The 27,237-nt window shown below is 23.4% G+C and overlaps 6 protein-coding genes across 7 annotated transcripts; 5 read left to right on the top strand and 1 right to left on the bottom strand.

Moving 5' to 3' along the window:
- Positions 1 to 2,957: 2,957 nt before the first annotated feature.
- LOC122509656 (speckle-type POZ protein-like) lies at positions 2,958 to 9,972 on the bottom strand. Its single transcript, XM_043623862.1, has 3 exons — positions 9,817 to 9,972; positions 5,501 to 6,676; positions 2,958 to 3,620 (listed from the first exon to the last, which is right to left on the bottom strand). Exons 1-2 carry the CDS (start codon positions 9,820 to 9,822, stop codon positions 5,549 to 5,551), a joined length of 1,134 nt encoding a protein of 377 aa, XP_043479797.1. The 5' UTR covers positions 9,823 to 9,972; the 3' UTR covers positions 2,958 to 3,620; positions 5,501 to 5,548.
- A 223-nt stretch (positions 9,973 to 10,195) lies between these two features.
- On the top strand, positions 10,196 to 13,715 carry LOC122509606 (speckle-type POZ protein-like). Its single transcript, XM_043623790.1, has 3 exons — positions 10,196 to 10,334; positions 11,816 to 13,016; positions 13,299 to 13,715. Exon 2 carries the CDS (start codon positions 11,827 to 11,829, stop codon positions 12,973 to 12,975), a length of 1,149 nt encoding a protein of 382 aa, XP_043479725.1. The 5' UTR covers positions 10,196 to 10,334; positions 11,816 to 11,826; the 3' UTR covers positions 12,976 to 13,016; positions 13,299 to 13,715.
- A 1,711-nt stretch (positions 13,716 to 15,426) lies between these two features.
- Positions 15,427 to 17,392, top strand: LOC122509602 (speckle-type POZ protein-like). Its single transcript, XM_043623785.1, has 2 exons — positions 15,427 to 15,570; positions 15,929 to 17,392. The coding sequence occupies exon 2, from the start codon at positions 15,937 to 15,939 to the stop codon at positions 17,050 to 17,052; it is 1,116 nt and encodes a 371-aa protein (XP_043479720.1). The 5' UTR covers positions 15,427 to 15,570; positions 15,929 to 15,936; the 3' UTR covers positions 17,053 to 17,392.
- Positions 17,393 to 17,621: 229 nt separating this feature from the next.
- Positions 17,622 to 20,313, top strand: LOC122509639 (speckle-type POZ protein-like). The gene is made up of 2 exons (XM_043623838.1): positions 17,622 to 17,764; positions 18,692 to 20,313. Exon 2 carries the CDS (start codon positions 18,698 to 18,700, stop codon positions 19,790 to 19,792), a length of 1,095 nt encoding a protein of 364 aa, XP_043479773.1. The 5' UTR covers positions 17,622 to 17,764; positions 18,692 to 18,697; the 3' UTR covers positions 19,793 to 20,313.
- Positions 20,314 to 22,305: 1,992 nt separating this feature from the next.
- Positions 22,306 to 24,617, top strand: LOC122509638 (speckle-type POZ protein B-like). The gene is made up of 2 exons (XM_043623837.1): positions 22,306 to 22,451; positions 23,002 to 24,617. Exon 2 carries the CDS (start codon positions 23,011 to 23,013, stop codon positions 24,109 to 24,111), a length of 1,101 nt encoding a protein of 366 aa, XP_043479772.1. The 5' UTR covers positions 22,306 to 22,451; positions 23,002 to 23,010; the 3' UTR covers positions 24,112 to 24,617.
- Positions 24,618 to 25,065: 448 nt separating this feature from the next.
- Positions 25,066 to 27,073, top strand: LOC122509636 (speckle-type POZ protein B-like). 2 transcript variants are annotated; one of them, XM_043623835.1, is made up of 2 exons: positions 25,066 to 25,256; positions 25,879 to 27,073. In XM_043623835.1, the coding sequence occupies exon 2, from the start codon at positions 25,890 to 25,892 to the stop codon at positions 26,985 to 26,987; it is 1,098 nt and encodes a 365-aa protein (XP_043479770.1). In that variant the 5' UTR covers positions 25,066 to 25,256; positions 25,879 to 25,889; the 3' UTR covers positions 26,988 to 27,073. The 2 variants fall into 2 exon arrangements, with proteins under 2 accessions (XP_043479770.1, XP_043479771.1); XM_043623836.1 differs by having other exon boundaries at positions 25,066 to 25,260.
- The last annotated feature ends 164 nt before the right edge of the window (positions 27,074 to 27,237 follow it).

Below are 27,237 nucleotides of genomic sequence, written 5' to 3'. Positions count from 1 at the left end.
TGAATTAAATTCTCCCTATGTTTTTGAATTCGAACGTCATATGAATAGATTTTTGCAAGCTGGTCTAACTTACAAGTGGCATAATGACTTTCGAATTGCTCGATTTAAGACAATAGAAAATGTAACCATGTTCTTTAAAAATGAGAACACTTTTACTATCAAGCCATTCACAACACTTGGTATTGGATTTGTCATTGCAATTATTGTATTCATTGCAGAATTATTGTTTTAAGTTTGCTAATTTTTAGTAAATTGATTAATTCAGCAGAGCTCGGATCGTCTTTAAGACTCAAAAAAAGTCGCTTTAGTCGCATAAATTTACAACAAAAGTCACGAAAAGTCGCATAAATTTCCGAAAAAGTCGCATGAAATCTTAGAAAAAATCAAAAAAACGACAAAAAGAAAACACAAAATTGTCAAAATTGTCAAAAAAAATTACATTTCTCGACAAAAGATACATTAATATCAAACAATCCGGAATAAAATTTCAAAAAAATTTAATAAAATTCATAGCAAAATTTTAATTATGTGTTATTAACATTTTTTTAAAAAATTCTCTTTAAAATGTCAATTATTTTTATAAATAATAAAATTCATCTGCGAAATTCAATTAATTAAAAAAAATTTTAATAAAATTCTTCTCTAAAATTCAATTATTTTCAAAAGTAATAAAATTCTTCGCAGAAATTCAATTATATTCAAAATTTTATAAATAATAAAATTCATCCTCGAAATTTAAATATTTTCAAAAGTTCTGTTAAAATTCTTTGCAAAATTCAATTATCTTCAAAAAGTAAGAAAATTCTTTACAGAAATTCAATTATTTTCCAAATTTTTTTTTTAAATTCTCCTCAAAATTTCAATTATCTTTATAAATATCAAAATTCTTCTGCAAAATTCCATTTCTTTTAAACATTTAAAAAAAAAATCTGTTCAAAATTTCAATTATCTTTGTGAATAATAAAATTCTTCTCTGAAATTCAATTATTTGCAAAGAATTTTAATAAAATTCATCCTAGAAATCCAATTATTTTTAAAACTAATAAAATTCTTGTCAGAAATTAAATTATTTTCAAAATTTCAATTATTTTTAAAAATATAAAAATTCAATTACTTTTAAACATTTTTAAAAAAATCTGTTCAAATTTTCAATTATTTTTGAGAGTAATAAAATTCTTCTCTGAAATTCAATTATTTTCAAAAGTAATAAAATTCTTCGCAGAAATTCAATTATATTCAAAATTTTATAAATAATAAAATTCATCCTCGAAATTTAAATATTTTCAAAAGTTCTGTTAAAATTCTTTGCAAAATTCAATTATCTTCAAAAAGTAAGAAAATTCTTTACAGAAATTCAATTATTTTCCAAATTTTTTTTTCAATTTTTCTTAAACATTTAAAAAAAAATCTGTTCAAAATTTTAATTATCTTTGTGAATAATAAAATTCTTCTCTGAAATTCAATTATTTGCAAAAAATTTTAATAAAATTCTTCTCTAAAATTCAATTATTTTCAAAAGTAATAAAATTCTTCGCAGAAATTCAATTATATTCAACAATTTTATAAATAATAAAATTCATCATAAAAATCTAATTATTTTCAAAAGTTCTAATGAAATTCTTTGCAAAATTCAATTATCTTCAAAAGTAAGAAAATTCTTTACAGAAATTCAATTATTTTCATAATTTTTTTTTTCTTAAATTCTCCTCAAAATTTCAATTATCTTTATAAATATCAAAATTCTTCTGCAAAATTCAATTTTTTTTAAACATTTTAAAAAAACTGTTAAAACTTTCAATTATCTCTGTGAATAATAAAATTCTTCTCTGAAATTCAATTATTTGCAAAGAATTTTAATAAAATTCATCCTAGAAATTCAATTATTTTCAAAAGTAATACAATTCTTGTCAGAAATTAAATTATTTTCAAAATTTCAATTATTTTTATAAATATCAAAATTCTTTTGCAAAATTCAATTACTTTTAAACATTTTTAAAAAAATCTGTTCAAAATTTCAATTATTTTTGAGAGTAATAAAATTCTTCTCTGAAATTCAATTATTTGCAAAAATTTTAATAAAATTCTTGTTAAAATTTCAATTATCTTTATAAATAATAAAATTCATCCTAGAAATTCAATTATTTTTAATTTTTTTTTAAATTTCTCGTCAAAATTTTAATTATATTCATAAATAATAAAATTCATCCTGGAAATTTAATTATTTTCAAAAGTTCTGTTAAAATTCTTTGCAAAATTCAATTATCTTTAAAATGAAAGAAAATTTTTGTCAGAAATTAAATTATTTTTCAATTTTGTTTTAAATTCTCCTCAAAATTTCAATTATCTTTGTAAATATCAAAATTATTCTGCAAAATTCAATTACTTAATGTTTTATAAATTCGTTCCCAATAATTCATATATTTTCATAAAAAATAATTAAAAATTTTTTTTTATAAAGTCTTATAATATAAAATATTATGATTTTATCACTCGGTCATCTTTAATTATTATAAAACATGAAGACATCGATTGCTCCGAGTCGAAGACTCGGAGTGATCGATTTCTTCATGTTTTATAACAATTTTTTATAAGTTGTTTAATTTCAAAAAGGTTTGAATTTGAATCTTTTGAAAACATTTAATTCCTATGGAAAAATAATAATTAAATATTTATTTAAAAAAGAAATTATTGATGTTTTCGGAAAAATTTGAAAGAAATTTGTAAATAAATGTAACAGAACATTTTTTTGACTCAAACTTTTTTCTTTAAATTTAAAAAGTTTTGTTTAAATTTCTGTAGCATTTTACTAAAAAAAAAATCTGGAAAAAGTCGATTAGTCGCATTTTTTCATAAAAAAGTCGAAAAAAGTCACATTTCCTTAGAAAAGTCGAAAAAGTCGCACAATCCGAGCTCTCTAATTGTCGGGTTTCATAATTTAAATAAAAAGAAATATCGAATCGATTTTTGTAATATTCAATATTATCATTTCTTTCACATAATTATTACATTTTTCAAACGTAAACATTTCTTTTCTTGATTTATCAAATTACAAACACACTACGAAGTATTTAAAAGTTTTTCACCTATACAAAATAAAATTATAGTTTCAAAAAAAATATAAAGATAATAAACTAAACATGCTTTTAATGCTTTTTCGTTCGATACTCGTTCGATACACATTCAATACACATTTTGTAAACTCACATTTTTAAAACTGTCTTTGAGATCTTCAAAAAAAAATTTTTTTCTCTAACATTTTCATGCGTTTATCGAATATTTAACATATTCGTAAAAATAAAAATAGAACATTTCACTTAAAGTGTTTTTTTTTCTTGGTAACTTAGAGAGTTAAGGACTTAAAATTAAAAAGATAATTTAATTACTTAAAAGTAGTTCACAGCTCTGCTTTCTTTTAGCTCTACGTAGAAAATACTAGGAACTCTTACTTTTTGTAGAATTTATATCCGTAATGTTACTTCTTCACAGACGATTTTTGGTTGCGAAAATACTTAAGTAATTCAAAAGTGTCTCAATAAATATTTTTTTAAAATTTAAGAGAGACTCTTCTTTCGATTGATATAAGCAAACATTTAAATAAAAATGTTTCGAACGAATTAAACCTGAAACAAAAATCGTATTAGAATTTTACGTATTGCTTATACATAATTTATCAATTTTTTAAAACTCTTTTTTTAATTTTTGCAAAATTTTCAAGTCATTTAGATTTTTTTAAATTTACTAGATTTTTAAAGTTTTCTATAGTTTTTACTGTTTTCTATATATTATATTTAAATATTCAAAAAAGTTTTAAAATATACGAGAAGGAAAAAACTATAATTAATTTAAAAATAAACGTACTTGGGGTAAATGGTTTTTTTTTTTAAATTTTGATTTTAATTTTAAGTTTTTTAAAATTTTTCTAATAATAAAAATATTTGACTTTTTTTTAACAATAAACTAAAAACTGGCTATTTTTAAGAATTATTACATTAGGCACAATAATATACAGTAAAATATCCTGTAGAATTACGTTTAAAATAATTCAGGTACTTTAAAAATTACTTGTAATTTTAAAAAGAACTGTAAATTTTAATAAAAAAAAAAATATGAATTCAAAAACTTATTTTTATTTAAAAACTAATCCCATTATGTTTTGTTAAGTACTTCAATTTTTGCAAAGTTTTCAACAAATTCTTGATTGTTTGAGCTAAAATTATTTATTTATTTATATAAATATTTAAAAATAATATTTATTATTTTAAAAATAATATTTGAACTGCTTTTAGTAAATTGTAAAAAATCCAAATTTGTTTATAAATTCAATTCAAACAGATAAGTAAATTTTCAAAAAAAAAAATTTCAATTTCTTTTTAAATAAAATTTTGATATTTTTTATAAAATTGAAATAAAAATAGTTATAAATTACGAGACAAATTTTGAGTGACCAAAAAAAGGAAAATTGTTAATTTGTAAATTAATTTGTAAAATGGACAATTTTTTAAAAATAAAATTTTAATATTTTATGTAAAAATAAAACTGAATAATAAACTTGAAATTTTTAATTTCAATTTCTAATTACAATTTTATAGTGACTTAAAAAGAAAATAGTAAAAGTTTGTAAACATTATGTAAACACTAAGAGAATTTTTTATTAAAATTTTATTTTTTTTTAATGAAATTTTAATTTTTTAGAAAAATTTCAAGGTTTTTGTTATAAAATGAAAGTACAATTTTAGTTCTTTAAAGTGAAAAAAATGTAGATTTAAAGTGTATATTTAAAAAATTTGCACTTTTTATGTTAAAAAAAACAATGTTTTTTCTAAATTTCAATACTTTTTATATTAAAATTTGAATAAAATTTAACATTAAAATTTTAGTAACTTGAAAGAAGAAAAATTTTTCGTTTATAAATATTATTTTAAAAATAAACCATTTTTCTTATAAATTTTAATTTTTTTTATAAATTTCATTCATAAATTTTGAATTTTTTTGGATAAAAGTTAGCAGTAAAATTTTATTAACTTAAAAGAAGAAAAATTTTTGTTTTATAAATATTATTTTAAAAATTAACAAGTTTTTTATAAATTTTACTCATAAATTGCAATTTTTTGGAAAAAATTTAACAGTAAAATTTTAGTTTAATAAAATTAAGAAGAAAAGTTTTAATTTATTGAAATTTAGGAGAAAAAAAATTGAAGTTTATAAATATTATTTCAAAAATAAACCTATTTTTCATTAAAAATTTCAATTTTTTTATGAAACTGAAATGAAATTTAGAAATAAAATTGAATTTAAACTGAAATTTTGAAGTAAAAATCTCCAATAGCCAGAATTTCGAAATTTGCTTTTTTGAAATAAAAAATAATGAAATAAAAAATAAAGAAATAAAAATAATAAAGAAATAAAAATAATAAAGTAATAAAAATAATAAAGAAATAAAAATAATAAAGTAATAAAAATAAATAAATAAATAAAAAATAATGAAAGAAAATAATCTTACAATGAATTGTCCAATTCGTGGCAAAGTGGAAAAAAAGGCAAATTTTCCTCAAGCACGAAATGTTAAATCCAATTTTTGCTGACTATCGTCATGTTCGTTATCATCCTCATCCACTACTTCCATATCAATGGATTCTGAAAATTTCTCGAGTTCCTCAAACAAATGCGGATATTTCTCCACAAATTCGGCAAATTCAGTCGTCTCCTTAACTGCTTTCAAATCAGAATTCAATCGCTCCAAGCAAATGTTCTTCAATTTTAAAATTGATTTCATGTCCGCCAATTTTAAAACTTTCAAAACCGTCTCCGTCGATAGATTACTATTCAAATTATTAATACATATTGTCTTCAATTTTTCCAGTTGATATTTCTGCGCAGCCACGTACAAATCAAAAGCAATTTTACTCAAATTTTGCACTTTATCCGTGTAAATGAAACGAAGAAGATTTTCAAACACCGCTGGTCGAATATCGGAAATTTTCACCAATGAAGTGAGGTCCTCCTTCTTCTTCCCCTTAAACATCTGGGCAAACACTGGACTGCGACTCGACAGTATATTCTTATGTGCAGTGTACTTTTTCTTGCCAACCGTAAAAACGACGTCCTTGAAATTTTTATCATCGTACAAATTCTCAATATTATCGACAAGATCATTTGATTTGGGAAAATCGATTAGTGGCTTTTCAACTATTGATGTGCCAGAATCGAAAACACTCAATTCACATGTTACCAAAACATTTTTTGGTATAACATCGCCGAATGAATGATAAAATTCCGAGCCATTAATAACCCAAAATAAATTGCGATCTGAACGCAATGAACTACTCACAAAGACCTCAACTTTTTTGAATGAATTGAAAAATATTATTTTCACATTCACAAAACGCTCATTGCCATCCGTGTTCTTTAAAGAAATCCGAAATTTTTCTCCACTCTCATTTTTCAATTCCGTCGGCTCCAATTGAATGTACCATTGAGCATTTGTCACATTATCGGCGGGGAATTTTGGCGATTCAATTAATTTTACACTTTTGCAGATAAACTCAAAATTTTCAATTGTCCAATTGAGTTTGAAATTGCTGAATTTCAATTTTGTCACGTACGATTGTTCATTGTCGATTCTATCGAACATTGAAATATACTTCACTTTTCGTGGTAAATTCGATTTCACTTTTGTCTGCAAAAAATTGAAAACAAAATTTTATATTAGAAAAATAAAAAATATTTAAAAAAACAAAAATTTAAAAAAAAACAAAAATTTTTAAAAAATAGATATAAAATAATAAAAATTCTGTTGAATATTCTAATTATCCAAAAATTGCATATTTTTTCATTTCAAAAATGACTTATTCGAGTGAAAATTCACCCCCCCCCCCCCTTTTATTATTAAAAAAATGTTAAATAATTAAAAAAAATTTTCAAAATACCTAGATTAAATATTAAATAAAAATTCTTTTAAATATTCTAATTATCCAAAAATTGCAAATTTTTCCATTACCTATTCAAGTGAAAATTTACCCCCCCCCACTCCCCATTGTTAGAAAAATATTAAAAATTATAAAAAAAACTTTAAAAAATTTTTAAAATATTAAATAAAAAATACTTTTAGATATTCTAATTACAAAAATTGCATATTTTTCCATTAAAAAAAATCGACTTATTCTAGTAAAAATTTACCCAAATTTTTAAAATCAAATACCCAAGAGATATCCAAATAAAAAAAGTTTAAAAAAGGAAATTCAAAAACTTTGAAATTCTTTAATGAAATTTCAACATTTTTATCAAATTTTAATGCCTTTTTTTTAGAAATTGAAAGAAAATTTAAAAGTAAACTGTTATTTTAATTAAAAATGTAATAAATGTAATTTAAAAAATTAAAAAAAAAATTCCAAAAAATTGAATTAAAATTTGTCGTTGAATTTAGAGTTTAATTCAATTTAATTTACTTTTTTAATTTTTAAAACGTCGACGCAAACTTCAGGGACATTTTGAAAATTAAAAAAGTATGAAAGTAAAGAAAAATAAATAAAAAAAATAAAAATAATAAAATAAAAATAATAAATAAAAATAAATAGAAAATATTTACAATATTTTCTAAATTTTTTAATGCAAATCAGATTAAAAAATTTCGCTTTTTAAAATTGCTTCTCTATAGCTATAGATTCTTGAATTATTTCTATTTCTTTTTTTTAATTTTTCAGAAAACAAAAATTTAAATAAAAAATGTTAAATTTTCAAACAATGAATTTTCTGACTTTTAAGATTTTAAATACAACAAACAATTGGATTAAACAAACACGATTTTTTCTTTTTTTAAATTAAATTATTAAAAGAAAAATTAATTTTGAAATTCGATTCGGTGAAAGGGGAAAGTTTTTTAATTTTCATCACTTTAAATTTTTAAATAAAAATTGTATTTGAATAAAAAATAGAAAATTCAGTTGTTGAAAAACGTTTTATGAAAAAAGAAAAATAACCAAAAATTTGAAAAATTAACTCCTATTAACCGAAAATTGTAATTTTTGCTAAATAATATCAAATTAAAAATTGTATAGTATTAAACGGTTAAAATTTAATTTTTTATTTTCTAAACAAAATGAATAAATAAATAATAAAATTAAGACGTAATAACATGAAAAAAATATTTTAATGAAATTTTTCAGGTGAAAAATTTACTTTGGACGAATAAAGGAAAATAAAAAAAATATTTTATGATCAAACTTTTAAAATATTTAAATTTGTCTAAAAAATAAATTAAATATTAAAAAAATTAAAGTTTAAAAAAAATAAATAAAAAATAAATTTATTTACTTAAAAGTTACAGGTATTAATAAAAATAATTAATAAATAAAAAATAACAATTTAATTTTCTTCTTTCGTTAAATATTGTATTTGAATTTAAAATTGTTCTTTTATTTAAAAAAAAATACAAAACTGTAGAGTTGGACTTTTTCTCTTGACTGTACCATCAGAATTTTCCAGGAAAAGTAAACGAATTTATATTGGAAATAATATCAAAATTCTTTCCAATTATTACTTCCTCATAGAGGAAGTATTCTTTATTTGTATTTGTATTGAAAAATATTTAAAATAAGTTATTGAAATACTTATTTAGAAAAAATCAAAATTAAAACTTAAAATCCAATATTTAGATTAAAAAAAAATTTAATAAAAATATTAAAAACATTAACAATTATAAAATTGTTAATGTTTTTTAAAATTTTTTCTAAATTTTTTTTCCAATATAAATTTGATTATATAATAAAATATAAATAAATATAATTAAAATCTTATATAGGAAAAAACAAATAAAAAATATTAAATTTTTATTTTAACAAAAATTTAATTATTTAATATTAACAACCGAAAATTAATTAAAACTTCGCAAGCCAAAAAGTTACAAAAAATATCGAATTTTTATTTTTCAGATTTTTTTACGAAAATTTATTTACTTTTATGTAGCAAACGAAAATTAATTACAATTTTATAAGCAAAAAAATAAAGAAAAAATATTGAATTTATATTTTTTAGTTTCTATTTTTACGAAAATTTAAAAAAAAATTGTTTAATTTTAGGTATCTAATAACTGCAATTAAATGACTAAAAATTTATAGAGAAAATAAAAAAATATTCATTTATTTTATTTACTTATTTCCTATTTAATATTTTTTTCTATTTTTCACGAAAAATTCAAATTTCCTTTTAAAATGAAATTTTTTGTATTTAAAACGAAATTTTTGTAATTAAAAATGAAAAAGTAATTTTAATTTTTAAAAGTGGATAGTTTTAACTGTAATTTGGAATTTTTAATTTTAAAGAACAGAAAGAATTTTCTAATTCTTTAAAAACCAGTAAAAAAAAATAAATCTACGAAAAAACTTGATTGAAATTTAACCTAAAAATAAATTAGAGTTTAATGCCTTTGTTTGAAAGGATTCTTATAATTATGTATACATATATGTATATAATATGTATATATGTGTATAGGAAACTAATAATTCCGAATATAGGTTAATTTTTGCCCAATGATTTTTTTCTATAATCAATTTACAAATACCAGAAAAGAAACAAAAACAAAAAATATTTTTAAAAAAAAATTGAACGAAAAGAAAAAATTAACAATTTTTTCCAAAAAATGAGATTTTTTTTTACTAAAAAAGATTTTTGGCAAATTCGGAAAAAATGCTTTTTTAACCTCTTGCTTTGCCTCATTAGAAATAGTACAAAAATGCTTTCCATATTAAATGCACATATTTTCATTAATTTTCGTAGTTTTCGTAAAAGACTCGAAAAGGGGGAAAAATATAATTCACTTACTTCCATTTTTCCTTTGTGAATATTCGATTTTTTTACTTCCAAGAAGACGGTTTCTAAATTTTGTTGAACTCTCCAATTTCCAAGAAAAAACGAGAATGAACGAGAAGGACTTTCCAAGAAAAAAATTTGTCAGCTAGGCAGAGAATTTTAACCAGAGTTCGGTAGGTGTAAAGGTAATAATTGTGGCAATGGTGGCAATACAGAAGGACGTCCATAATCCGACACTTCCCCTTCTCCCCCAAGGACCCAAAGTACACAGCGATGGGTAAGTGAAAAAACGCAAGGAACGCAAGGCAACTTTTAAGGTGAGTTCATAATAGAAACGTAATCAGACTTTTTATTTCTCAACGTTCTCAACCCTGACGAATTTAACCAACAAAATCAACAACGTCTTCTGGTTTCTCGTGAAAAAATGAAACTGTAAAATTGTGTAAAATTCATTATTGGATTTTTTTAAAATAAAAACTTGTTTTTTTACAATCGACCGATAATTTTAAATTAAAGAAAGGCAATTTTTGGTGGGTAAATAATTAAAAATATAAAGTTTTAAAATATGTGTCCAGAAATGTATTTCAATATGTTTTAAAATATTAGTTATAAACAAAGGAAAATTTGACAAACAATCGAGACAAAGGATTATTCAATTTCATTTTTTTTTAATTAAGAGAAACTGGCGAAATAAAAAAAACTAGATTAATTCGCCCATCAGAGATATTATGACACGATTTATAGAATAATGGATTAATTAAGAGAACTAAATTATTTCGTCGTATAAATAATTAATCATAACCTCAAATTCATAACAATTTACATAAATTTTTTAATAAATTAATTTTTCGAAGTAAATTTCAAATAAAAGTCTCGATGATAGCTTCCATTCATATTTTAGAAATAATTACTAACTTATGATAAATAACAATAATTAATAAAAATTATTTTCATTTTTGTAATTCTTTTGTATAAAAAATTGAAAACTAATTAAAATAAAATTTTCAATTTATTATTATATTTTAAAACTTTGAAATTTCCACAAGAATTCAATTATTTAAAATAAAATTTTTTTCATAATATTTATTATATATTTCAAAAAAATTAATTATTTAAAAACAATGTTTTTAAAATTCTTCTGAAGAATAATTCAATTATTTTCAAAAATAACAAAAATTTTCACAGAAATTCAATTATTTACATAAATAATTTTTTAAAAGTATTCAATTATCTCGATAAATAACAAAATTATTCTTGAAAATTCAATTATTTTGAGGCATTTTAATAAAATTCTTTTCAAGATTCAATTATTATTTTCAAAAATAACAAAATTCATTGTAAGAATTCAATTATTTTTAAAAGAAATAAATTTTTTTTTGGAAATTCAATTATTTTAAAAAATTCTAATAAAATCGTTCGCAAAAAAATCAATTATTTTAAATACAATTTTAATTAAATTTTTTTGAAATAATTCAATTATTCTTTTAGATTTTAATAAAATTCTTCCCAAGAATTCAATTATTTACATAAATAATTTTTTGAAAGTATTCAATTATCTCAATAAATAACAAAATTATTCTTGAAAATTCAATTATTTTGAGGCATTTTAATAAAATTCTTTGTTCTTTTTTTCTTTCGAAAGAATTCAATTATCTCGATAAATAACAAAATTATTCCTGAAAATTCAATTATTCTGAGGCATTTTAATAAAATTCTTTTGCAAAATTCAATTATTTTTACACAAATAAAAAATTTATCGCAAGAATTCAATTAAAATAGTCCTAAGTTTGGCTAAAGTGTGAAGGAAAAATATTATTTTAACATAAATCTTCAGAAAAACGGAAAAAAAGTTTTAAGTTTGGCTAAACTGCGAAGAAAAAATATTATTTTAACATCTTCGCGGAAAAACGGAAAAATGGAAAAATAACTTGAAAACAAAGTTTCTATAATAAAAATTAAATTCCTTTTGTGTTTTTATTTTCTATTTCTAATATTTCTTTTATTTTTGCAGATAAAAAAATAATGGCTGAAGTGAAAACAAATAATAATTTGATATTTAATTCAGCGGATGATGAAAAGATTTGTACGTCGAAATTGAAATTTAATAATTTTGAACTCACATGGAATATTGAGAATTTTGATTTTATTTGCGCGAATATAAAAATAATTGAATCGCCAAAATTCCCCTCGAAGAACAACAATAAAGGCCAATGGTTCCTTCAATTAGAGCCTACGGAATTAAATGAAATTAATAATGAAAACTTTAATGTTCTCTTGAAAAATGTCGACGATAATGAATATTACATGAATGTTAGCGTGAAATTTTTCACCTCTACAAAACTTGTTAAAAGTCTTGTGATAGATCCCACAACTCCGAATAAGACATATTTTCTCACGAAGAAATGTCCATTAATTTGGAGTATAACTGCATCGCAATTTTTCACCGATTTTCAAAAATTAATACCCAAGGATATTACAATAAATTGTCAAATTAGTGTCTTTGATTCGGGAATAACTGTCATTGAAAAACCAATTGTTGACCCCTTTCCAAAATATGATGATTTGATTGGAGATATGGATGGTTTTTACAGAGACAAACATCACACGGACGTTATTTTTGTCATTGGAAGAAGAAAATTCCCAGCTCACAAGGCAATTCTATCTCTTCGAAGTTCCACTTTTGCTGCGTTATTTAAAAATAAAATCTGGAAATCAGAAACTGGTAAAGAGGAACTTAATTGCTTTGTTAGAGTCGTAGACACTGCACCTTCAGTGTTTGAGAATATTCTCAATTTTATTTACACTGATAGAGTTGAAAATTTACAAGAAACATCAATGGTTCTTTATATTGCGGCGAAGAAATATCAACTCAATAAATTACAATCAATGTGCATTGGCAGTTTGAAGAAGAATTTGTCACAAGAGACAATTTTTGATACACTAAAGTTTGCCAATCAGGAATCAATTTTAAATTTGAAAAAAGAATGTTTTAAACGTTTGAATAATGATTTAATGCCAATGAAGGATACGGAGGAATTTTTTAAATTTGGACAAGAATTTCCATATTTAGTTGAAGAAATTAATAAAATGGCAAATGCAGTAAATGTTGAAAATAACCATATGGATGAAGGAACTCAGATGTTGAACTTAACATTTCGGGATCGAAAATAAATCGAATTTCGATGGATTTTAAAAAAAAAACATGATGACAAGTAAGATTGACTTTTAAAATTTATTTACTTTTTTTTTTTTAAATAAATTGATGTAGATTTTGCTACTACTAAAAACTACAAATAATTTGTACTCGTTAGTTATAAAAAAATTTTTTTCATTCATTGAAGAAAAGTAGCAAAAAGAATAATTCTTTTTGCTACTTTTCTTCAATGAATGAAAAAAATTTTTTTATAACTAACGAGTGCAAAGCCTACTGATGTTAAAAAGTTCTTTTAAAAATTAAGACAGATTGAGTAAATAATCGAATATTTTATTTTCAGTTCATTGCAAGCATTTACAACTGACAATATCAACATTAATATAATTTTCCACATGATTGAAGGAATATACACAGAATAAGCGAAGATGATTTATCTTTACTATTCAGTGCGACTTAAAGAAGAAAAGATATATTATTATAATACTACTTAAGATATGTTAATATTTGCAATCGAAAATTTTATTTGCAAATTTCTACTCTATACCAAAGTATTTAAACTTTATTTACTTTGAAATTATTCCTACAAGTTTATCGCTAGTTGAAAAAAAAGCTAAAAGCATTATTATTGTTTTTATAAAATACGATCAGATTTATTTTATCGTCAATTGATAATTAAAAACTTTCGTATGTGCATTATGTGAAAGTATAAATATTACAAAAAAAAAGTTGAGAATAAAAATATTTTTATATATATTCACACTCGATAATTAATTAAAAAAAAAAAAAAAAAAGTAGTAAAAAAGTAGTAAAAAAAGTAGTAAAACAGTAGTAAAAAAGTAGTAAAAAAGTAGCTATCGAAAAATTAAACTTGACGATAAAAAAAAAACTCGTTTTAGACATTTCACAAGACTGATAAAAAATTCTATTCCTACAAAGAATTTTATTATTCATGAAAGAATTTAAATATTCATAAAAATAATTGAATTCTTGTGAAGAATTTTATAGAAAATTTTAAATAATCATTTCTTTCGACTAATTTTCAGCAAATTCAAATTTAAATAATTGAATTCCAGAGAAAGTTTTATTATTCATGAAAAAAATTGAATTCTAACGAAGATTTTTACAACAAAATTTTTTTAAATAATTGAATTCTGTTTGGAAATTTTATGAAAATAGTAAATATTGAAAATCATTGAATTGCGAAAAGTTTTTTAAAAATAATTAAATTTTATACAAAGAATTCAATTAAAATTTTTGACAATAATTAAATTCAAGCGAAAGATTTTATTAGAATTTTTTTAAATAATTGCATTTCTGAGAAGAAATTTATTACTTTTAAAAATAATTGAATTCTTACGCGATGAATTTTGTTATTTATGTGAAAATAATTGAATTTTGCAAAGAATTTTATTAAAATCCCTAAAAATAATTGAATTTTCAGGAATAATTTTGTTATTTATCGAGATAATTGATTTCTTTCGAAGAATTATTTATGTAAATAATTGAATTCCTGAGAAGATTTTTATTATTTATGAAAATAATTGAATTCTTGCGAACGATTGTATTAGAATTATTCAAAATAATTGAATTTCCAAAAAAATTATTACTTTTAGAAATAATTGAAATATAGTGCTGAATTTTGTTATTTATGTGAAAATAATTGAATTTTGCAAAGAATTTTATTAGAATCCCTAAAAATAATTGAAATTTTTGAGAATAATTTTATTATTTATCGACATAATTGAATTTTTTCGAAAAATTATTTATATAAATAATTGAATTTTTTGAAAGAATTTTATTAATATTTAAAAGAATAATTTATTCATTTCAATAAAATTTAATTAAAATTGTAACTAAAATAATTGATTTCTTTCGAACAATTTTATTAAAATATTTGAGAATAATTGAATTCCTGTGAAAAATTCTAATATTTTTTGTAAATAATTGAATTCTTCTAAAGAATTTTAAAAAAATAATTTTTTTTAATAATTACAATTTTTGAGCAATTCCTGTAAAATTATATTAAAAATAACAGAAATCCTGCCATGAATTTTATTGTTTATGAAAATAATTGAATAGTTGCTAAAAAATGTATTAAAATTTTAAAAAATAATTGATTTCTTGAGAAGAATTTTATTATTTATGCGAAAATAATTGAATTTTGCAAAGAATTTTATTAAAATGCCTAAAAATAATTGAATTTTCAGGAATAATTTTGTTATTTTTGAAAATAATTGAATTCTTCATAAGAATAATACCATACCATAATCAACCATTTTTTATTAATATTTTGTTTTTCTTTATCGAAAATAACAATAAAACCGAAGCGTCCTGAATAGGACAGAGTTACAATTATCATTTTTAAAAGTGACCGCCATTAAATTAGACACCCACAGCTCCATCTACAATGAACCCTTTTGCTTATGAGTTTCCTTTCTTCAATGCTCATTGTCACTGTTCTTCATGCTTTTTTCGGTATAAACGGTATAAAGTTTGAGGCGTTTGAGGATTGTTCAGTTAAAAGAAAATTAAAAATAATTTGAAAGAAAGCAGTATTTCTATTTATATATTTTTATTTACTTTTTTTTTATTTCTATTTTTATTTTTACATGTAAGTAAATTTTATGCTCCTGAGTCTATTTATGTAAATTATTTGAAAACTTTGAAAATAACGTATTGTATAATACCTATATAATAATCAGACAAAAATATAATACTGAAACATTTAAAGTTTCTGAATTTTACACTTTAGTAATAACTAATATTAAATAAAATTCTCTTGTATATTTGAGAATAAAATTTTTTATTTCATTCATTTTTCATTCAAAAAAATACCAACTTTTGCATATGATATTGAGTATAGATAAACTCTTTTCATTTCTATTACTGACAAGAGGTAAATTTTCATTGAAAAGAAGTGAAAAATTTATTAAAAATAATTTTTAATTAAAATAATATATTTTTTTTAGGAAAACATTATGAGTAAGGATAATGTGGAGGATGTGGAGTTTATTCCTACGTTTATTAAAACAAGTGGGACGAAGAGCTACACTTCAAAATTAAAGTTTCATCATTATGAACTCAATTGGACAATAGAAGATTTTGAGTTGATTTGCAGGAGCGTTAAAACAATTGAGTCACCGAAATTCCCATCAGAAAGCTCAACCAATTGCCAATGGTTTCTACAGGTGGGACTTACAGAATTGACGGAAAACAATGAAGATAAATTTTCAATTTGTTTAAAAAACACCGAAAATAATAAAGCACGTATTAATGCTAAAATTTCATTTTTCGACAATCAATCGGAAATTCGATTCATTCAATGCTTTGTAACAATGAGCGTGGTGATTTCGGAAACTAATTTTTGGTCAACGAGTGGATCTGAAATACGTAAAAAGTTCGGCAAAACTATACCCAAAGATGTTCTTGTTAAATGTGAACTTAGTGTTTTTGATTCACTAACAACGGTTGAAAAAGAACCGTTTGTAAAACCCAAAAAGTGTAAAGATGCAATGGAGAACATGAAAAGTTTACTCGGTAATGAAAATTTCAAAGATGTTAAGTTCAAAGTAGCGAATAAGGAATTCACAGCCCATAAAGCGATACTCGCCATTCAAAGTCCCGTCTTCGCTGCGATGTTCAACAGCAAAATGAGTGAAGAGCTAACGTCGATTGTTCAAATAAAGGACATAAAGCCGACAATATTTCAACAAATGCTGAATTTTATCTACAATGTCGAAATTAAAGACTTGGATAAAGTGGCACTGGAATTATTTTACGTGGCTGAAAAATACGAACTGAAGGAATTGAAGACCAACTGCATCAACAATTTATACAAAAATCTATCTTTAAAAACAGTTATTAAAACTCTTGAAGTGGCCGATTTATATTCAATCTTGGATTTAAAGTCTGAATGTCTAAAACTATTGCTAAAGGAATGGGATGTAATTAGTGAGACAAAAGAATTGAAAAATCTAATACAAAAACGACCGTATTTAACGATTGAGGTTGTGAACATACGTAAAAAATTAGATAAAGAAGAAAATGTAGAAAGTAACATGTCTCAAAGTTTACCTTTTGTTTTCCGTGATTAAAGTGTTATAAACACAATAATAAATAAATATTTTAAGGAATAAAAAGTAAATATTAGAACAAGAATTATTATCAACTGTAAGTCTTCGTAGAATCAGAAATGTGATATTCCTTTAAGTATTAATAGGCCAACACACATTGAAAATTATAAGACAAAAATCATACGATTTACATGAGAGTAAAGGATAGAAACATTGTTCTTTTTTATTTCATAAAGTAAAATTGACGATTTACATCTTACGATTTTCATTGTACTTAGGCCCATTACTTTATAAAGATTGTCTCGTCTCGCCGCCTGGGATCTGTTTATTAAAATCCTAATAAATACATTTGAAAATATTATTTTATGAGCAGTCTTCTATTTTTTAATTAAATAAATATATAAATTTAAATTAATATAATGTTCAAATAAAAGACTATTTTACAATTGTGCAATTAAGACTATTTCTAAAAAAATAATGTTTATTTTTAAAAGTTACCGCCAATTAATTAGATAACCGCAGCTCCATCTACAATGAGCCCTTTTGCTTACGAGTTTCCTTTCTCCAATGCTTATGTTCAATGCATTTTTTCGGTATAGGGGTATAGGTAGAGGAATCAAGTCAAAAGCGTCAAAAGAAAATTAAAAATAATTTTGAAAGAAAGCAGTATATTTGTTATATATTTTAAAGAATATAATTAATTTTTATTTGACACATTAAAAGAAGTTTACATGTAAGTAAATTTTATGCTCCCAAGTCTATTTATGTATATTATATGAAAACTTTGAAAATAACGTATCTTACATAACCTATAATAATCAAACAAAAATAATACTGAAATATTTAGTTTCTTAATTTTACACTTTAGTAAAAACTAATGTTAGAAAAAATTCTCTTGTATTTTTGAAAATAAAATGTCGCTTCCCTGCCGGAAGAATAGACTGAAATTAAAACTTGAGAATTAGACTGAGAGCTCAGTGCTATTTCAGTGAAAATTTGTTGCGTTTTAGCACTGAAATGGTACTGGGAAAAATTGCCTGCAAAAGGGTCTCTATATTATAATAAATTTTAGATAATTAGTAATCATAAAACATCACGGATTAAAATTTTTTTGTTTTAAAAATTGTATTATTTAAATTGTAAACTTTTTAAGCCATAAAATTATAATCCCATACAACAAAGGCTTTCGGGTCTATTGTTAAAGCAGGGATTGCAATATAATTTAAAAATTTAACGGGAATTTCTTTAAAAATTTTGGTAACCTTTTTTATTTTTACTTCAGACTGTTAACAATATATGGTTTGTTGACATAACCTACATTTGAAACTTGTTAAAGGACTTTAAAAATGTCTACCGAAACATTAAAAAAACGGACTGAAATTATACTGGAGGCCAGTACAATTTCAGTATAGTTTTTCAGTCTATTCTTCCGACAGGGTTATATTTCATCGAAATATTTAGATAATATAAATTCACTATACATATTATTCTTAATTTTCGAAAATGTAAAATACCTAACTTTTGCATATGACATTGAGTAGCTAAACTTTTAATTTCTCGTACTGACAAGAGGTAAATTTTCATTAAAAATAAATGGATAAAAATTATTTAAACAATTATTTTTTTCACGCTATGTTAAAATAATATAAAATTTTTTTAGGGAAACATGAGTAAGGATAATATGAAGTTTATTCCAACGTTTGTTCAAACAAGTGGGACGATGAGTTACACTTCAAAATTAAAGTTTCAACATTATGAACTCAATTGGACGATAGAAGATTTTGAATTGATTTGCAGGAGCGTTAAAAAAATTGAGTCACCTGAATTTCCATTAGAAAGTTTAACCAATGGCCAATGGTATTTAGAGTTATATCCTACAGAATTGACGGAAAACAATAAAGAAGAATTTTCAATTCGTTTAAACAACACCAATTATAGTACAGCACATGTTAATGCTAAAATTACATTTTTCAACTGTAAAAATAAAGTTCAATCATTTGTAACAGATTATATAATGAATTCTAATGCTTACTGGTCTATAAGTGGATCTGAATTTTCTAATATGTTTGGCAAAGATATACCAAAAAATGTGATTGTCAAATGTGAACTTAGTGTTTTTGATTCACTAACAACGATTGAAGAAGAACCGTTAGTAAAACCCGAAAACTGTAACGATCTATTGGAAAAAATCACAAGTTTACTCGGTAATGAAAATTTCAAAGATGTTAAGTTCAAAGTAGAGGATAAGGAATTCACAGCCCATAAAGCGATTCTCGCCATTCGAAGTCCCGTCTTCGCTGCGATGTTCAACAGCAAAATGAGTGAAGAGCTAACGTCGATTGTTCAAATAAAGGACATAAAGCCGGAAATTTTTCAACAAATGCTGAATTTTATCTACAATGTCGAAGTTGAAGACTTGGACAAAGTGGCACTGGAATTATTTTACGTGGCCGAAAAATACGAACTAAAGGAATTGAAGACCAATTGCATTAACAGTTTACACAAAAATTTATCCTCAAAAACAGTTATCGACACTCTTGAAGTGGCCGATTTATATTCACTCTCGGAATTAAAATCCGAATGCCTAAAACTATTGTTAACAGAATGGGATGTAATTAGTAAGACAAAAGAATTTAAAAGTCTAATTCAAAATCGAGCGGATTTAATAATTGAAGTTGGGAACATTCGTAAAAAATTAGATAAAGATGTAAATGCCGAAAGCAGCAAGTCTCTAAATTTGCCTTTCACATTCCGTGATTAAAGTATGATAAATATTTTAAGGAATAAAAAGTAAATATTACAACAAGAATTATTATCAACTGTAAGTCTTCGTAGAATCAGAAATGTGATATTTCTTTAAGTATTAATAGGCCAACACGCATTGAAAATTATAAAACGTAAATCGTTTGCCTTTTGCATTCCGTGATTAAAGTTTTTTTTTTAATTATTTAATAATTATTTATCGTCGTTTTGAGTGTTATAAACACTATAATAAGTAAATAAATATTGTACGGAATAAAAATCCAATGAATATGGGAACAAGAATTACTGTCAACCCTTAAGTCTTCGTAGAATCAGAAATGTGATATTTCTCTAAGTATTAATAGGCCATTACGCATTGAAAATCGTAAATCGTACGATTTACATGAGAGAGTAAAGGATAGAAATATCTTTCCTTTTCTATCTCAGCAAGTAAAGTTAACGATTTACATCTTACGATTTTTATTGTTCTTAAGCCCATTACATTATGAATCGTTTTGTTTACTCTTTTTTAAATTAAGAGTTATTTAATATATATTAATATTATATTGTTTAAAATAAAAAAATATTTTTTAAAAAAAGATAGTGATTTAAGCTACTTAGTTGTCTTATAAGTCAAATAAAATCTGTAAATTGTAAGAAATAAAAAACTATTTTTATTGAAATATGAGCCATTTTCACTGAACTTGAAAACTTGGGTCTTGAATAATTTTTTAGACGAATGTTTTTATTTTTTTTACTTTCAGGGTGTCTACTAACCAGAAAATAGCCAGGAATTTTATGCAAAATCGGAAATTTTTTCACCAAATTAAAAAAAGTTTTATTATTTTAATTTGTTTTTCAAAAATCCCATTTTATTTCAATTTTTATAGATATTCGTAATGTTCTCTAAATTTGAATTAGTTAAAAATAATTAATTTGATAGTAAACAATCAGTAACTGATTAAAATATAGTATGGAAATACATTTTTTTTTATTTAAATTATCGAATTAATAGAAATTTAACTGAAAATAATTAAATTTTTTTAAAGATTTTCATTTAAATCTTTTTAACAAATCGAATTTTTAAAGTATTTTAATTTAATAATTGATAAATAATTGAATTTTATAAAGATGAGTCACATTCAAATGTATTCATGTTTCTTAGTGCGAAGATTAATAATTAACTTAAAAAAAAGATACAAACTTAAAATTTTGTAATAAAATTAAATTTTCTCAAATTTTTTTTTAAAATTCTGAAAAATAAGATTTTTGGAATATTTTGCAATTCTATTGTTTCAAGATAATTGGATTTTTCTAACTAAATAATTGAAATTTCTTTACATTCTATTAAAAATAATTAAATGCGATTTTTTCGACTTATTTTTAAAAATTGCAAATTTTTCGAGTTTTATACAATTAAAAAAAAATTTTTAATAATTTAAATTCTGTACTATTTTTATAATTTTACAAAAATTTGAAAAAAACAGTGTTTTTTTATAAAGATTTATAGATAATTTTTAAAGATAAAAAAAATAAAATTCTTTAAAATTTTTTAAAATTTCTGCATAAGTTTTCATATTCTACCAAAAATATTAATTTCTCATTAAAAAATGTCCACGCTATATTAGAATAATATAATATTTTTTTTAGGAAAGCATTATGAGGATTATGAGTAAGGATGATACGGATGCGGAGTTTATTCCTACGTTTGTTAAAACAAGTGGGACAAAGAGCTACTCATCAAAATTAAAGTTTCAACATTATGAACTCAATTGGACGATAGAAGATTTTAAATTGATTTGTAAGAGCGTTAAAATAATTCAGTCACCTAAATTCCCATCAAAAAGTTTAACCAAATGCCAATGGTTTCTAGAGTTGGAACCTACCGAATTGTCGGAAGACAATGAAAATAAATTTTTAATTTGTATAAAAAACACCAATAATAGTGAAGAACATGTTAATGTTATAATTACATTTTTCAACAATGAAAATGAAGTTGAATCATTTATAACAGAGTATATAATGAATTATGATGCTAAATGGTCAGAGAGTGGATCTGAATTACGAAAAAAGTTCGGCAAAACAATATCAAAAGATGTCTTCATTCAATGCCAACTTAGTGCTTTTGATTCACTAACAACGGTTGAAAAAACAAAATTAAAATCAGTATTTATTTAAATATTTTAGTTGTCATGAAGACTTAAACATCAATGATTTATATTGACAGTTGACTCTTCTTTTGGATTTTCATTTCAAACATAACCTATAATTTTTTTCTTCAAAGGTCCCTTTCTTTCAGATCGCGTCACATATTATTTTATGAGCAGTCTTCTATTTTTTAATTAAATAAATATATAAATTTAAAAATATAGTGTTCAAATAAAAGACTATTTTACAATTGTGCAATTAGGACAATTTCTAAAAAAATAATGTTTATTTTTAAAAGTTACCGCCAATTAATTAGATAACCGCAGCTCCATGTACAATGAGCCCTTTTTACTTACGAGTTTCCTTTCTCCAATGCTCATGTTCATGCATTTTTTCGGTATAGGAAGAGTAATGTTCAGTATTAGAGAAAATATCAAATATTACAAAAATTTGAAGGAATAAAACAGTATTTGTTATATATTGTGAGGAATATAATACGATAATACATTATTATATAGAGAAGTTTACATGTAAGTACAATTTTATGCTCCTATGACTATTTATGTAGGGTAAGTGTACCAATTGCCGAGGGTGTTCCATTTGTCGATGTTTACTATGGTAATAAAAAATATTGTCTAAAATGTCTCATTTGTTTGTGGATATAATATTAATATATTTTTTTCACATTTATAACGCATAAGAAAATTAATATTTATCACTTTTTTCCATTTACAATGTGCTACAATGTTTATAAATAAAATTCAAAGTTTGTTTACTCGACAACAGGAACCGCATCCTCGACAATTGGTACGTTTAATATGTTTGAAAATAATAACGTATTGTATAACCTATAATAATCAGAGAAAAACGACAAAAATAATACTGAAACAATTAAAGTCTCTTAATTTTACGTACTTCTTTAAAAAAAATTTAAATGCCTACTTTTGCATGACACTGAATATTGTTAAACTTTTTATTTCTCGTACTGACAAGAGGTAAATTTTCATTTAAAAAAAAAGTGGAGAAATTATTTAAATAATTATTATAAAACTATATTAAACTAAATTAATATTTTTTTAGGCAACAATTATGAGTAAGGATAATATGAAGTTTATTCCAACGTTTGTTCAAACAAGTGGGACGATGAGTTACACTTCAAAATTAAAATTTCAAAATTATGAACTCAATTGGAAGATAGAAGATTTTGAATTGATCTGCAAGACAGTTAAAATAATTCAGTCACCTAAATTTCTATCAGAAAGTTTAACCAATTGCCAATGGTGTTTAGAGTTACAGCCTACGGAATTGACGGAGAACAATAAAAATGAGTTTCACATTTATTTAAAAAACACCATTGGTAGTAATGTATACATCAATGCTGAAATTTCCTTTTTCGACCATGAAACTAAACTTCAATCATTTGTAGCCGACTATATATTAATGAGATACAACAATCTTCACTGGACTAAGACTGCATCTGAATTTCGAAAAATTTTTGGCAAAACTATTCCAAAAGATGTTCTTCTCAAATGCAAACTTAGAGTTTTTGATTCACTAACAACGATTGAAGAAGAACCGCCAAGTAAACGCAGAAAGTGTAACGATCCAATGGAAAATATGAAAAGTTTACTCGGTAATGAAACTTTCAAAGATGTTAAGTTCAAAGTAGCGAATAGGGAATTCACAGCCCATAAAGCGATACTCACCATTCAAAGTCCCGTCTTCGCTGCGATGTTCAACAGCAAAATGAGTGAAGAGCTAACGTCGATTGTTCAAATAAAGGACATAAAGCCGACAATATTTCAACAAATGCTGAATTTTATCTACAATGTCGAAATTAAAGACTTGGACAAAGTGGCACTGGAATTATTTTACGCGGCCGAAAAATACCAACTGGAAGAATTGAAGACCAACTGCATCAACAATTTACACAAAAATCTATCTGCAAAAACAGTTATCGATACTCTTAAAATGGCCGATTTACATTCACTCTCTGAGTTAAAGACCGAATGTCTAAAACTATTATTAAAAGAATGGGATATAATTAGTGAGAAAAAAGAATTGAAAAGTCTAATTCAAAATCGAGCGTATTTAACAATTGAAATTGTGAACATGCGTAAAAAATTAGATAAAGAAGTAAATGCAGAAAGCAACAAGTCTCTAAATTTGCCTTTCACTTTCCGTGAATAAAGTTTGTTTTTAATTACTTTTAATATATATTTTTTCGTCGTTTTGAGTGTTATAAACACAAAAATATATAAATATTTTATTGCAATAAAAATCCAATGAATATTAGAACAAGAATTACTATCAATTCTTAAAGTCTTCGTGAAATCAAAAATATGTGATATTTCTTCAAGTATTAATGGTATTAATAATAATTGTTGAGTCTTGAAAATCGTAAAACGTAAATCGTAAATCGTACGATTTACATGAGAGTAAATGAAAGAAACATTTCTTTTCTATCTCACCAAGTAAAATTCACGATTTACATCTTACGATTTTCATTGTACTTTGGTACATTACTTTAACGTTTTGTTTACTCTTTTTCAAATTAAGAGTTATTTAATACATATTGCTTAAATTAAAGAAATATTTTTTTAAAACAAGATTGTGATTTAAGCTACTTTGTTGTCTTGTAAGAAGTCAAATAAATTCTGTAAACTGAGAGAAATAAAAAACTATTTCTATTGAAATATAATCGATTCGTTTTCGTGCCAGGAATATAATTTTGACAAAAACCAATTAAAATTGCAATAAAGAAAAATTTTATTTCAAAAAAATATAAAAATCAATTTTTTCAAAAATTAAGATGGATAGAAATTTTTTTTTTTTTTTGAAAATTCTTGTGTCTAATTTTAGATATTAGTGACTGTAATACACCTACGAAATGTTAGCAAAATTCGTTAAAACGTGATTATGTAAAAAATATAATTAATAATAGTAATAATCTTCAATAATAACATTTTATATTCTATACAAAAGTTGTTTCATACCTATTTAAAGTAAAATAAATGATTTACTTTCTCAGAAACGGCTTTGGCGCCCAATTTTGAACTTTCACTACAATGAAATATGGCCGCCTTGTTTAAAGTTCTGTTCACAGGATTTTCAATCCAGTGGTGTGAACGCAATTTTAACAACTTTCGTTCCGTAAATTTTTTTCTACCGACTATGCACGCACTCAAACAGTTTTTTCTCGTTTGGTAATTTATTTTATTGACCAGTGTTATGGAAAAATAACATAGTAAATTAAAAAAAAGGATTATTTTTATATTTCAAAGAATATAATACATTCTCGGCATATAAATTAAACCATTAAGAGAAGATTGCATGTAAGTAAATTTTATACACGTTTATGAGTCTTGTTTATATTTAAGAAAAGTCATACAGTCGATAATATTTTTAACAAAATTAATATAATACTACTGAAACATTAAAATTTCTAAATTCTACATACTTTAATAAAATTTGTTGTCCTAACATTATGCTGACTGAATTTGTAAAATTGCATAATTACCGCACTGCACTTTTCATTTTTGCTTTTTTAAGAATAGTAACATAACCTATAAACGTACCACTCAATAGACTCAATACTCACTTCAAATTACATAAAAATATTACTTAAAAAAACTAATAGTAGTAATAAATAGTACTAATAAAAATATTGAATTTCTAATTCATTATGAAATATTTAGAAAATATATACCAGGCCATTCCACGTAAAATTTTTCTATGACATTTTAAAATCGGTTAAACATATTTTTTTCTGGTTCTTTATAGATAAATATACGTATTTTTTTATTTTTGTTTAATTGGCAAAATTTTCGAATTATAAATTTTCAAAATTTAGGATTTTTAAAAGTAGACTTCCTTTACGTTAAAGAAATTGACTTTTTTAACAATTTTCATAACGCTAAATTAAAAATATCGTACTTCATCATTTTATTTTTTTAGAAAAAAAAATTATGGATAAGGATACTGAGAGTCATATTTCGATGTTTGATGAAACAAGCGCGACGAAAAGTTACACTTCAGAATTAAAGTCTCATCACTATGAACTTAATTGGACGATAAAAGATTTTGAACTCGTTTGTAAGAGCGTTTTACTAATTAAGTCACCAAAGTTTCCGTCGAAATCTTTAACCGATCTCCAATGGTTTCTACAATTTAATCCAACAGAATTAAAGGCAAACAATACAAATGACTTTATAGTTTTTTTAAAAAACACCAAAAACAGTACCGAACGTATTAATGTTCGAATTTCATTTATCAACTCAATAACTGCAGTTTATTCATTAATAACTCCACGTATTATAAGTTCTACTAATGCTAAGTGGATGGTAAATGGATCTGAGTTTCGTCAAAAGCTTGGCAAAGCTATATCAAAAAATGTTCTAGTCAAATGCAAACTTAGTGTTTTTGATTCACTGACAACGATTGAGGAAGAGCCGCCAGTTAAACGTAGGAAGTGTAACGATCCAATGGAAAACATGAAAAGTTTACTCGGTAATGAGAATTTCAAAGATGTTAGGTTCAAAGTAGAGGATAAGGAATTCACAGCCCATAAAGCGATTCTCGCCATTCGAAGTCCCGTCTTCGCTGCGATGTTCAACAGCAAAATGAGTGAAGAGCTAACGTCGATTGTTCAAATAAAGGACATAAAGCCGACAATATTTCAACAAATGCTGAATTTTATCTACAATGTCGAAATAAAAGATCTTGACGAAGTGGCACTTGATTTATTTTGCGTGGCTGAAAAATACCAACTGGAAGAATTGAAGACTAATTGCATTAATTCTTTGTGCAAAAATCTATCTGCAAAAACAGTTTTTGATACTCTTGAAATGGCCGATTTATATTCACTCCCTGAAGTAAGATCTGAATGTCTAAAATTATTGATAACTGAATGGAATGTAATTAGTGAGACAAAAGAGTTCAAAAATCTAATACAAAATCGACCGTATTTAACAGTTGAAATTGTGAACATGCGTCAAACATTAGATAAAAAAGAAAATGCAGAAAGTAACAAGTCTCTAAATTTGCCTTTTGCTTTTCGTAATTAAAGTTTGTTTCTATTTAATATATTATTCATCGCCGTTTTGAGTGTTATAAACACAATATTGCTTAGGCTGATTACTTTATAAATCGTTTTGTTTACTCTTTTATAAATTAAGAGTTATTTAATATATATTGCTTAAATTAAAAATATTTTGTAAAAAAATATAGTAATTTAAGCCACTCAGTTGTCTTGTAAGTCAAATAAAATCTGTAAGTTGTAGAAAATAAAAAAAACTATTTCTATACTGAAATATA

The sequence above is a fragment of the Leptopilina heterotoma genome, unplaced genomic scaffold (assembly GCF_015476425.1).
Source record: "Leptopilina heterotoma isolate Lh14 unplaced genomic scaffold, ASM1547642v1 Lhet_61, whole genome shotgun sequence".
Lineage (NCBI taxonomy): Eukaryota > Metazoa > Arthropoda > Insecta > Hymenoptera > Figitidae > Leptopilina > Leptopilina heterotoma.
Note: the sequence above shows the minus strand (reverse complement) of the source record. Positions and strands in the feature narration are given on the sequence as shown.

What these genes read in the sequence shown, in the direction of transcription:
- LOC122509638 (XM_043623837.1), top strand. Translation starts at nt 23,011, where the DNA reads ATGAGTAAGGATAATATGAAGTTTATTCCAACGTTTGTTCAAACAAGT.
- LOC122509636 (XM_043623835.1), top strand. Translation starts at nt 25,890, where the DNA reads ATGGATAAGGATACTGAGAGTCATATTTCGATGTTTGATGAAACAAGC.
- LOC122509639 (XM_043623838.1), top strand. Translation starts at nt 18,698, where the DNA reads ATGAGTAAGGATAATATGAAGTTTATTCCAACGTTTGTTCAAACAAGT.
- LOC122509602 (XM_043623785.1), top strand. Translation starts at nt 15,937, where the DNA reads ATGAGTAAGGATAATGTGGAGGATGTGGAGTTTATTCCTACGTTTATT.
- LOC122509606 (XM_043623790.1), top strand. Translation starts at nt 11,827, where the DNA reads ATGGCTGAAGTGAAAACAAATAATAATTTGATATTTAATTCAGCGGAT.